Source organism: Habropoda laboriosa, unplaced genomic scaffold (assembly GCF_001263275.1).
Source record: "Habropoda laboriosa isolate 0110345459 unplaced genomic scaffold, ASM126327v1 scaffold2, whole genome shotgun sequence".
Lineage (NCBI taxonomy): Eukaryota > Metazoa > Arthropoda > Insecta > Hymenoptera > Apidae > Habropoda > Habropoda laboriosa.
Genome location: NW_017100190.1, coordinates 1687943 through 1700861, shown reverse-complemented (window position 1 = coordinate 1700861; position 12919 = coordinate 1687943). Strand labels below are relative to the sequence as shown.

The 12919-nt window shown below is 42.3% G+C and overlaps 1 protein-coding gene across 1 annotated transcript in view; it reads right to left on the bottom strand.

The window, feature by feature from the left end:
- Positions 1–12919, bottom strand: part of LOC108579947 (flocculation protein FLO11) — an 80762-nt gene that overhangs the window by 26904 nt on the left and 40939 nt on the right. The window contains exon 3 of the mRNA XM_017943585.1: positions 8138–8197. Within this exon, the coding sequence (XP_017799074.1) occupies positions 8138–8197 (60 nt within the window). The remainder of the gene's footprint in view (positions 1–8137; positions 8198–12919) is intronic.

Below are 12919 nucleotides of genomic sequence, written 5' to 3'. Positions count from 1 at the left end.
TTGGGTCCGTTTTAACAAATCGCGAAGGATAACGATTTTTACGGCGCGTCTCGATCAATGGTAATCGCATCGGATGGATACCGGCTTTGTGCTCCAGTTGCGTAGCTGAATGGGAACCGAGCCGTTCTATGTTCACCCGTCCGTGAGGGAATGGTTCGTTTTACGCCACCGAATTATTAGATCGTGCACCGGGAGCTGCATCGAATAGAATCCTACGTACGAAATTAACGGAGGTACGCTTCGATAGATCACGTGCGTTCTCATACGTGAACCACCGGTCGGAAAGTATCGAATCGGGCTATAGATTTCAAGGTCGTTCGGTGATTCTTGGAAAAGTGATTTCTTACGGAAAGGATTCGAAATTTTTCTACCGGTGTTACACGCGTGAAGGAATCATGCACTCGTTATCATTCCATGTCATAATACTCCGTTCTTTTACAATTGATCTAACGAGATCTATATACAGAGTGTATACCGTAAAAAACTTGAAACAGGCACAGAATCCATAAACAGTCCAACGAAAGATTAAACCAAACATTTACAAGATTCGTCGTCTTTTTTTGTTTTTCTTTTTTTTTTATCGTGCAACGTGCATATTCACCGTCACAATTTAGCCTAACCACGAACGAAGGTGCACAAGTGAAAGAAGCGAAGAAGTTCACTTGGAACGTCGAGGAAACGCTGAAAAATGTCGCGAAAAGAACGAAAAAGTAGACACACTCGTGAGACTTGGTGTTTGACGTGGTTACAAAGTGAACGACGAGAGAACGTCACGGACAAAGATTCTCCATTAACCATTTTCCGTCTGGTCGTTTTCTTTCGATCGAAATTCCATCAGCCGACACGCCTCGCGTAATATAATCGTCAGCTTTTCACTCGGTCATTCGTGTCGCAGCTTCTAATTTCAGGCCCGGGGAGAGCCCGGGGACTCGGGAGGATTTCCGCGCTGCATATCAATAGCCAGGCGCTGAACTGATAAGCCCTCTTTCCTCGCCCTTCTCTATTTTCACAGCTTTCGTCTATCTAGATTCGATTCCGTCGTCGTCGGCTGTACGAATCAATTATCCTCGGCGAGTCACGAAGTTCTCGTCCTCGTGTGAAGCTTGATATCGGTCCACGCCGTCGGTTCCACAACCGACGACGAGGACGAGTGGTAAAGGTTTGCGCGACGAGAGGGAAAGTATTACATTTTTTTCTCTTTTTTCTTTTTCTTTATTTCGTGGTCGGAAAGAAATGTAGGCGAGAAATACACAGCGATTTCTTTTCTCTCCCTTTTTAAACGCGTCGCGTCTCGATGGAGTCCCAGAGCGGCCTGGGAATCAATTAGTCGCGGCAGAGCGGCTGTTCGAGCGCGTGGAAAACCGCCTTCGACGAATTGTTTCACGAGCAATCACTTCTTAATGGAAATTTCATTGTTCCTTTGATGCACTGCTCCGCCTTGTCCGTATATTTCTTTCTCTTTCATGAATTTTCATTCGAAGCTGCGATGTGTATTCGTGAATTTGTAATTCGAACTGTACACCTACACGAGAATTCTGTTTTTTTTCGTATAGTTTATGTGTACATACTTCGCAATTCCATGTTCTTTAAATCGAGAAAATTTTTCTTTACAACTTGATGGGGACGTGGATATGTAGAATGGAATAATCGATACGGTCATTTTTCAAATTGTACAACTCCACGATAATTCTGTTTTTTACGTACATTCAACTCCGCAATTCCACATACTTTACGGCATATAAAATTTTCCTGTAAAACCTGATGGAAGCGTAGATATGTCGAATGGAATAATCGATACGGTCATTTTTCAAACTGTACAACTCCACGAGAATTCTTTTTTACGTACTTTCAACTCCGCAATTCCATATTCTTTACTTTCCTCTGGAATCTGATGGAAACGTATCACACGTCAAATCTAATAATCCAGGCAGTCATTTTTCGAACTGTACAACTCCACGACAATTCTTTTTCCCATACCTTCAACTTTGCAATTCCATATTCTTTACAACTTTATGGAAACGTATCACATGTGAAATGCAACCATCTATCTAGGTGGTCATTTTTCGAACTGTACAACTCCACGACAATTCTTTTTCGCCGTACTCTCAACTTCGCAATTCCGTATCCGTTACATCGATCAAATTTCCCTCTAAAACCTAACGAAAGCGTACACATGTCTACTGAAATAATCGAAGCGGTCGCGACACGGTAATTGAAATCGAAACGATCGAGAGAGAGTGTATCGCGAACGCCACTGGGGAAGGTAGACATTAATCGTCGTCGCGATTTACCGTCGCGAATTACAACCCTTGTATATCGTGGATTCAGCATACCGGGACAAACACGCGGAATCGTATGATTACGGGTGGCGGTGCGTTCAAACATAGATAACGAGTCGCCGGTGCGATTCATCAGCGCGATCGAATCGAGCCAATAATCATCGAGGACACACCGGCATAAAAGGCTCCACTTCGGGTTATTGCTACTACAGTTGCACCGTCTATCTGATCCTCCGAACTCATTACTCTTCCCTTTCGTATCTCGCCGCAATTCCGCCTATTAATATTTTCTCCTATCCCGCGATTCCTCGAACTAATCGAATTTTCCTATTTCACGGCGAACAGAAAGAGAAAAAACGAGACATCGGTGGACGCGAACGAAGTGGTTTCTGCGTGTAAATACGCAACGGGCGAGGCATTGATTAGTTGGCAACGAGAAACAGGTCAGACGGGAATAATTTTCAGACCGAACAAAGTGTGGTAAACCGGTAATCGCAGCGAAAATGTGGGTCGCCTCTAGTCTTCCGGAACTGGCTCCCTTTCCTTCTGTAAAAATTGTAGAATATTTCGCGCGATAGATGATCTCGACGTAGATTCGCGGTTGCTACCCACACATCGCAATCTTCCTGATTGCCGAGAGAATCGAAATTCACCCGACCACGTGTTTAACTCTTTACCTACATACGATAACCTAAACTACGTACGATATTCTTTATCTCGAGCAATTCTATTTTCGAAGTTCCCCGGAATCGAGGTAATAAAAATTTAAGTATACTTCAACGATCGTACACGTTGCGCACATTTTTCTTTCCAAGTGTACGTGCGCATATCGTTTACGCTGAGAAATCGAAATTGGAACCCACGCGTTTAACACTTTACCTACCGTAGGCTACAGTATTCGCGATATGCTTTGCAATTCTATTCTCGAAATTGCCTCGAGGTGGAAATTCGAAAATTAATCGAACAGGTCAGAGGTAGAAATTTTCAAAACGAATTTAACAGAATCGAGGCAGAAGTTTAATTACTCATCGTAGATCATGTATACACAGTGTACTAAAAAACAGACGCGAAAACATTATACGCGTTAAGTCTGACATTTTCCGCAGTCAATTATCGCAAATGTTTTCTGCAGATTGTTAAAAAATTCTCCGGTAGAAAAACTGGTCCGATTAGTATCGTGTTAATTAACCCGTTAGGCGGTTCCGCGTGACCGTAATCCGCCGCAAATTCATCTAATATTCGCGGTGTCTCGCGTTCCCCGAGCGATAATTAAATTCGTTGCTCATTAGTCGGTGACTCGATTAACCCGGGTTAAGCGACACGGGATTAATTGTCTCGAGTGATTGTTCTGCCCCCGATCGGCTGGGACGATTAATCGTCGCAATTTCATACGATCGAAAGTTTTTCCCAGGGAAAAGAGGAAGAAAAAACCGAAACAAAACCAAAACCTCTATCTCTCTACGACAATTTAAATACCTCGTTTCTCAGCGGTAGTAATCGTGTACTTGTCGGCAAGTATCTCATTGCTGCGGTCTAATTGCAACGATTAATCGCTACAATCGGCCTCAAGTCCAAGGGTAGGAGGGTTGTACAACACCACCTATTCGCGTGGAAAAACGAAGAACAGAGCCAAAAGCGGCGTGGAAAATAATCTTCTCTTAGTTTCGTCTTTTCTTTTTTCTTTCGTATATGTATATCGTGCAGGCGCCAAAGAAATGCGGCGAACAGACAAATCTAAGGAAAACGACATTATTCGCGAGAAACACACCGGTAACACAAAAATTCTCTGCACTCTATGAAACTTGCGCAAAAACTGAAATGCATTTCTCTACTGCGCTGGATGATCGGAGAGCGAGCGAGAGAGAGTAAGGAAGAAGAGAAATGAACGCGCGACTAAAAGGGTGGGAAAAAAGCTCTCTTTCTAATTATTCGCGGAAGGAAAAGTAATTATACTTCTACGAAAGCACACTTTTTCCCCCGTTCTGTTCATTAGGAAAGCATACTTTTCTCCCTTAGTTTTCCGTTACGACGTTAAGCACGATCATTTGGTTCGTTGGAAAAAGTTACCTCGTGTCTTCGAAGAAAAGAAACGGATCGTTGCCGAAGTGTATTAATTTACGTCGAATAAATTCGCGATAGTTGGCTGTTAGAAAAATCACGAAGTCTCGTCTAGTCTTACTTTCTTTACTCTTTTCTTCGCGTTAAATCTGCGGGAACGGAGATAGAGAGAGATTCTTCGGCGAAGCCCCGAGAAGGTCTCGTTATTTTTAACGCGAATCGCGGGGCTGATAGTTTGAAGAGTTCTGGAACAAGTTGTTACAAGTTGTACAGAGTTCGATGCTGCGTGTATATATCTATACAGCGATGAACACAGTGGATGGCGTACGGAACGTTGTGCAAACTTTTCGTGCAAGTAAATGCGGAGCAGCGGCGGTCGTTCTCTATACCTATGCATGTACAATCTATGGCTGTATCTACGTTGGAGATAAAGGCTGTCGCCTATAAATTTCCAAGCGGGCGATGATAACGCGGAGCTCACTGGCACTTTGCAAGCGTCCATTCTCTATGGTTCTATGGTAATCTCTAGAGAATCATGGAAAACCAAAAACTAAACAGTCAACCCATCGACGAGCCTGAGCGTTATTATAGCGCTTGTGTAGCTCTGTTTAAGGACTTAACACGTTCTCTACCACCAGTGACAGTCTGTTGTGTATTTGCAACGTACAGAGTCACTCACGTGAGAGTGACAGCGATTTTTTTCTTTAGAGATCACATTTAAGCACTGGTCGATTATACTTTATGGATCGTCGGGTATAAGCTTGTGTGGTTTGTTTAGATGCTACGTGGGAGTGCACGTTTCTTCAGAATAATTGTAGCTTTTATTCGAACAAGTACTGCATAATCTGCATGCTTGAAGATTGTAACCTCATGTTATATACCGGGTGTCCTACTTTCTTCCCGATCAAACTTTGCTGGCGTGTTCTGTGGGTATAGGTAAGAAGAAAATGTTGGACGAACGTGGGTCGTTTGAGGCTTCGTTAAAAAGTTATGACTGCATTCTGTGTAATTCTAGCGATGACATTGGTAGCGAACGTGTTTGAAGATTTTGTCACGGTTGATGTTTAATATTCTCTCACAGTTATCGGTGTTCTACTGAAACATAGTCGCCGATGGGTTAACGCGTGAAACTGGGCGTTGTAGCCTAATTTCACCAACGGAGGTCTAACAACTGTCTCACGAATCAGAATTTATACGTTACTATGTAAAATCAGTCACAAATTAATCGTATAATTGGTACAATGCACAGTTCTTACTCTAACTATGAAGAAACATAAATTCTCCGTCAGTGAATAGTTAAGACATAGTTATCGGAGCGAACGTCCTTCGAAACGCGCTCATCCTCCGACGAAGGAGGCAAGGGATGAAGAAAGGAACGAAACAAAAGATGCACCTTCGTTCGTTTTAACACGGCGAGATACGCTTCTCGATGAAATACCTTCCTTGTTCTTTATCTCTTTCTTTTCTCTCTTTTTTTTTTTCTCACAATTGTCACCAGCTGGTGACAGGGTACCTTTGTGCGTCTCCTCGAGAAGCATCTCGATCGGTTACACCGGCTAACATGAACCAGCAGACACACAAAACAGAGTCCTATGTACAAGGTTTAACAAAAAAAAAAAGAAAAAAGGAAGACAGAAAAGAGAGAGAGAGAGAAAGAGAGGAGGAATATGCCTAAGGACAGTCGATGCAACCTAAACACAGCCTGCACAATGGATGCATTCACACACAACGATGTGAAAGACTGCCGAGCGAGAAAGTTCACGCGCTGGAGAGGATAGAGGAGATATACGAAGGGAGGGAGGTGAGATCTGTTCGGGGAGGAGATTGAAACGTTTAGACCTGGCTCGCATTCGCGTTTTTCAATCGTGTGCAATTTTCATCCTCCTCCTCGACGACGAGAAGGTCACTTCGAGAGCTCCGTGAACTTTTTGTATTAAACAAGGCCCTGCCTTCGAGCGATTACGCGCTATGTGGAACGAAACTGTCTCTAAGCACGAACGCGTCGCCTCGCTGCTATAGCCTCTCTTCTTTCTCGTCGCGCACCCCCTGCTATTTGCGAGAAACACCGGGAATTTTCTTATTTAAACTGGGAAATCTCGCGACGTGGGTGACTTTTATTGCGCGATTCGAGGCTCCGCGAATTCATTTTGTGACACGTTCGTCGAATGTGCTTTTACGATACCTTCTGTGTATACCAGGTGAGACACGTAAGGCGTGATAATTTAGCGTTATCAGAAATTGGTGATACCGCGTGATTGTAGTCGTTATACTCGTCTGAGTGTGAATTACGTTTTGGTATTTCGAGAGATATGCAATTTTGGTAAAAAAAAAAAAAAAATGGGGGACTTGGAGGGACCTTGACATCTTTGCCCGCGAAAAATTGAAATACACCGAAAAGTGTGTAGAATACTTTAATTCTAAATGTCATCGATGTTTTACGCTTTACATAACTCACCCTCTATATTTATAATTAATATTTCTAATTTACTCTGAAGATCACAATGATTTAACTTTGCAACCCTCGTTAAAAAGACCATAATTTTCTTGAAAAATCTGTATCTCCGAAATCAGAATTCACAGTAATCTCATATCCCCGAAATCAAAACTCACACTAATCTCATATCTTCGAAATCAAAACTCACACTAATCTTATATCTCCAAAATCGAAATTCACAGTAATCTCATATATCCAAAATCAAAATTCACACTAATCTCATATCTTAGAAATCAAAACTCACACTAATCTCATATCTCCAAAATCAAAACTCACACTAATCTCATATCTTAGAAATCAAAGCTCCCACTAATCTCATATCTTCGAAATCAAAACTCACGCTAATCTCATATCTCCAAAATCAAAATTCACAGTAATCTCATATATCCAAAATCAAAATTCACACTAATCTCATATCTCCGAAATCAAAATTTACACTAATCTCATATCTCCGAAATCAAAACTCACAGTAATCTCATATCTTAGAAATCAAAGCTCTCACTAATCTCATATCTCCGAAATCAAAACTCACACTAATCTCATATCTCCGAAATCAAAACTCCCACTAATCTCATATCTCCGAAATCAGAATTCACAGCAACCTCATATCTTCGAATAAAAAAAAAAACTTTACATAAGTGCATACTTCTTCACGATCGCGAGACTATAGCCAGACTACGTCCCTCGATCTAAAAACCTCAGCCTTCGCAATAACTCGAAGGACTAACTTCTCTACAATGTACAATCGTAATAAGTGACCAGAACCTGCGAGCCAGGTCCAACGTGGATAGTAGCAGCGATTAAACCGGAAGCAAGCATGCTCTATTAACCCTTCGACCGTGAAACTCGCGAGTGAGAAACGTCGTCGAGGATCGACGGGTAGAAGGGCAGTCAGGCGCCGTCGCCATGATTAAACAAGAACAGAACACTCTGCATGCGTGTGTGCGTGTGTGTGTGTGTCTGACGACGGTTTCCGAAAGCGAAAGTTACGAGAAGGGTTAATTGCTTAGGAAAGAGAGGGTCGACTCCTCGCGCCGGGAGAAGGGAACAGAAAGGGAAGGCGAAAGAAGAAGAAAAAAAAAAGAAAAGAGGGTGGCGGTGAGAGGTGAAAAGGGAGCAAGGCCAGTACTGGTGGGTGGTATATACGTTCTCCAATCCCCGTAGGGCTTTTTAAAGGAAAAGTGTATGTATAACAGGGTGGGGGCTAAAAAAGAAACCAAAAAAATCGAGCGAAATAAACCGTTAAATAATTCTAGATATTGTTTTTTCTTTTGCGTAGTAGCTCCGATCGTTTATTCGTCCTTACCTTCGTTGTTCTCATCCTCGGTTGACTTGGCCGATTGTAGCTTCGCGGTCGGTTGCTTCGCTGCAATCAAAATTCGCAGCTCTGGCACCGTATTTCTTTTTATTTCCCCCCTTTTTTTTTTTTATACTCATTCCTCTCTCCATAACAGTTTCTTTAATCTCGCTGCGTTCTTTCTCGATATTTCTGTTTCTCTTTTTTTCCCGTCGTAGTTTCTGCGTCCTCTTGTACCTTTTTCTCTATCAATTCGTCTTTTTGGCTAGGCTAGACTAGTGACCCGTATTCGATACCGATGCCCCCTTTTCCTCCTTTTCCTTTAATTTCTTTCCTCTCTGTGTGTGTGTTAGTTCGTTTTTTTTTTCTCCTCCTTTTTGGTTCAGATGAGAGAAGAAAAAAACTGGCTCGAATAGACAGGGGGGGAGGGAGAGATTCCACGTTCGCCCAGGCTAACTCGTTGCCAAATCGAACGTGAATTGTTCGAGGAAATCTATCCGGGTACCTATCGCTATCGATACCCGATAACGAAGGCGAACGCTAGGCTAATTATTTTCACGGTAAGCTCGCGAGCCGTGATAGGGTTGATATCTGCACGCTTTCAGTTTCTCTGCGTGACCGATTCGTTAAAAATACGTGTCTCGAGACGTGTTGGTCTTTCTTTTGCTTTTTTCTCTGGAGCAGGTAGATACGCGAGAGTTGGTTCGAAGGGCGGAGAGGGGAGAATGTACGGGTGTGAAAAGATCGGGATGGATTTTCTCTTTTTTTCTTTTTTCGTTCTCTGGGAAATTTCAATATACCAGAAGGTTACCTACCGTGGGTGGTTAGAGCTACTGTTTTCGGATATCAACGCTGGAATTACCGACCGGGTCGAAAATCACCCATCGGCAATTTTTCAAATGTGAATTTTCAGTTAACTAAAAAGTGATTGAAAAATTGGATTCGCGAATGAAGCGAATGGCTCATGTTTGACCGGGTCGGTGGTTCCAGCGTTAGGCGGTTTCGTTACACGTTCACACAGTTTCAACGAAAAAGAGAAGGTAAGAAAAGAAAAAGGAAAAATGTTAAACGAACTATTGGAAATAGTGAAATTTCACAACATCGACACGAATAAACAATTTGTAGTTGTGTTATACTTGGAGCTGTTATAATACAGACTTGGTGAAACGAAAACAGTATATATGTTTAATAAACATACTCACGGTACGATTACACGAGTTCACACGAAAGGTGATAGACAGACAATGGCCGTGATTTTTGGTGATTTGGGTGTAGAAAGGGAAGGGTTCAGGGTTGATGAACAGGTGATAAACGTGAACGACAGAGCGTGTGCGATAATCAACGGAGACCAAGATGTAATCATAATACGAGTGAGAGAGTTTCTCGGGTAGCGCGATGAAAGAAAAAAAGAAATGGAAATGAAAATTCGCTAAAAAAAAAAAAAGAAACAGACACTTTTACAGATATACTAGTAACAAACGGGGGGGATAACGTGTGGTAAAGTGAGAAATAATACGATGAGAGAAAATGAAATATGTATAGATCGAGAGATCGATCCAAAGATATACGAATCATCTGGGCGATACGAGCGTGAATTTTCTACTCTTTTTCCCTCTTTTTTTTTTTCGTTATTTCCTCTACAAGTACAATTAACGGATGAAATTCTGTTTCGTTTAAACGTTTCAAGCTCCTCCTCCTCCCGAGCGTGTAATCAGCGATCCGCGGAGTTGTTTAAAACTCGAAAACACTGCAAGTCACGGGGTGTGATTCGTACACGCTGTTAATTTTTCCGTTGAAAAGAAAAAAACCAAAAAAGAGAACTCGCTGGCTACAGAAACGCGACACACACGAAAGAGAGAAAGAGAGAAACGCGTCGGAGTTGCGCGTGCGAATATTTTCGCGCAGGGGGAGAGATTTCCAGCAGCGTTAATCGCGCGCGGCTCCTCTAACAACGTTATTCAGGCTCGGCGACTCGGTGAAACGTAATTGCAATGGAAATATAGCATAGCTATATCTATATATACACACACACACATGTATGTATATTTCTTCCCTTTTTTCCTTCTTTCTCTCTTTTTCTTTCTTTCCTTTTCACGCTCGCGGCTGCTGTGATATGATTCTAACGAATTCATGGAGACAATTAACCTTTAAAATAGCACACGGTATGGATGCCTGAGGAAATTTGTCTGGCTTACTCTACTGTACAATGCTAGTCTGGTTGGGTAACGCACCTCGTTCTTTCATTTTTTCCTTTTTTTCTATTCTTTCTTTCGTTCTCGTGGAGAGAAAATTTCTCCCTTTCCACCCACCCATCCTCCGTGTCTTTTTTTCTCGTTGCATTTTCTCAAACACCATACCCAGAGTCAACACTATGCGACGATATATGTAGGCTAAGAGGAGAAATGTCGAAGAAGTATACAATGGGGGGTGAACTTACTCGATGTTGGCGGTGGTTGCGGCGCCCGACGGACGACCGTATGCTCTTGGTGTGATCCAGTGTACTCGTGCCATGTGTACGTGCTCCTATACTCTGAATGGAGCTGCTGTAATGCACAATCAACGCCACCGAGTTAGTACAAAACGGCCTACAGATACTCTGTAGATACCGGTGTGTGTGTGTGTGTGTGTGTATGTGTATATACAGGGTGTCCCAGGTGAAGGAGGCCACTTAACACCTTCGCTACCGCCAATTCCGACGACAGAACGGTATTGTCTACGGGTAATGGGGAAAAATGCACAGTTCGAGTATTTGGTATAATATTAGGTGTGTGTATAAGTGCAGGGACCTATCGTATTGTGTACAAGCGAGGAAAATGTAGATACTAAGAGCGTATGTGAAAATAATTGGAAGGATGGTGGACGATGCTTGAGTAGGACCTTGGTGGCGAACGTGTTAACCCTTGACTGCTGGTAACTCGAAAGTAAAGCTCTGTACGACTGAGTCGTACTACGTATTTCGTTAGATAAATTGCATTTGTTGAATATTTCGTATTTTATATTTGCGAAATAAGTAATACGTCGATATGAAAAATGGAATATGGATAGGAATAGCGCTGATAGTGTCCAGCGTTCGATTATCAGTGAGAGTCTGTAGGCGCCGATAGCAGTGAAAGGGTTAAATATCTCCTTCGTTTTTGATTTCGTGAAAAATGTTTGTAGCACGTGGAAGAAAAAGATTTTGTTTTTTACAATTTCATCGTGCTTTTAGTGTTCGAGGCCATCTGAAGATTGTGATTTAGGTATATTCAAATGTATCTTCCCGTCTGCTGCAAGGTGCAATAGAAGAAAATACGTGTTTCTTGTGTAAAAAGCAAGGATGATCTTGAAAAAATTTGAAAAACTCTTTGGAAATCATTTAACCCTTTCGCTGCGGCAGATTATCGTCGAAATCTTTCGCTCTGGCGTTTAAGAATTTTTGAAACCTTATCGTTTTCAAATTTCTATTATGAAATTAAAGCGAGAGTACTCGAAGGTTTGAATTTTAAGGAAAAATCACCAACAGCACGCTACGAGAAAACTTTCAAGAATTCACCGACGTGACCCACTGAAGGGTCATTTCACCATAGGTCAAATTTCTCTTTAACACTCTTGAGGACTGTGTGACCCATCAATGGGTCACTGAGAGATTTTTAGTCGTCGACGTGACTCAGTGATGGGTCATTTGACCACAGGTGACAAAGATCGAATAGAGGATGTTTTTCTAATTGATACCGTTGAGTATTGTGTGACCCATCGGTGGGTCACTGAGAGATTTTCTTATTCACCGACGTGACCCACTGAAGGGTCATTTCACCATAGGTCAAATTTCTCTTTAACACTCTTGAGGACTGTGTGACCCATCAATGGGTCACTGAGAGATTTTTAGTCGTCGACGTGACTCAGTGATGGGTCATTTGACCACAGGTGACAAAGATCGAATAGAGGATGTTTTTCTAATTGATACCGTTGAGTATTGTGTGACCCATCGGTGGGTCACTGAGAGATTTTCTTATTCACCGACGTGACCCACTGAAGGGTCATTTCACCATAGGTCAAATTTCTCTTTAACACTCTTGAGGACTGTGTGACCCATCAATGGGTCACTGAGAGATTTTTAGTCGTCGACGTGACTCAGTGATGGGTCATTTGACCACAGGTGACAAAGATCGAATAGAGGATGTTTTTCTAATTGATACCGTTGAGTATTGTGTGACCCATCGGTGGGTCACTGAGAGATTTTCTTATTCACCGACGTGACCCACTGAAGGGTCATTTCACCATAGGTCAAATTTCTCTTTAACACTCTTGAGGACTGTGTGACCCATCAATGGGTCACTGAGAGATTTTTAGTCGTCGACGTGACTCAGTGATGGGTCATTTGACCACAGGTGACAAAGATCGAATAGAGGATGTTTTTCTAATTGATACCGTTGAGTATTGTGTGACCCATCGGTGGGTCACTGAGAGATTTTCTTATTCACCGACGTGACCCACTGAAGGGTCATTTCACCATAGGTCAAATTTCTCTTTAACACTCTTGAGGACTGTGTGACCCATCAATGGGTCACTGAGAGATTTTTAGTCGTCGACGTGACTCAGTGATGGGTCATTTGACCACAGGTGACAAAGATCGAATAGAGGATGTTTTTCTAATTGATACCGTTGAGTATTGTGTGACCCATCGGTGGGTCACTGAGAGATTTTCTTATTCACCGACGTGACCCACTGAAGGGTCATTTCACCATAGGTCAAATTTCTCTTTAACACTGTTGAGGACTGTGTGACCCATCAATGGGTCACTGAGAGATTTTT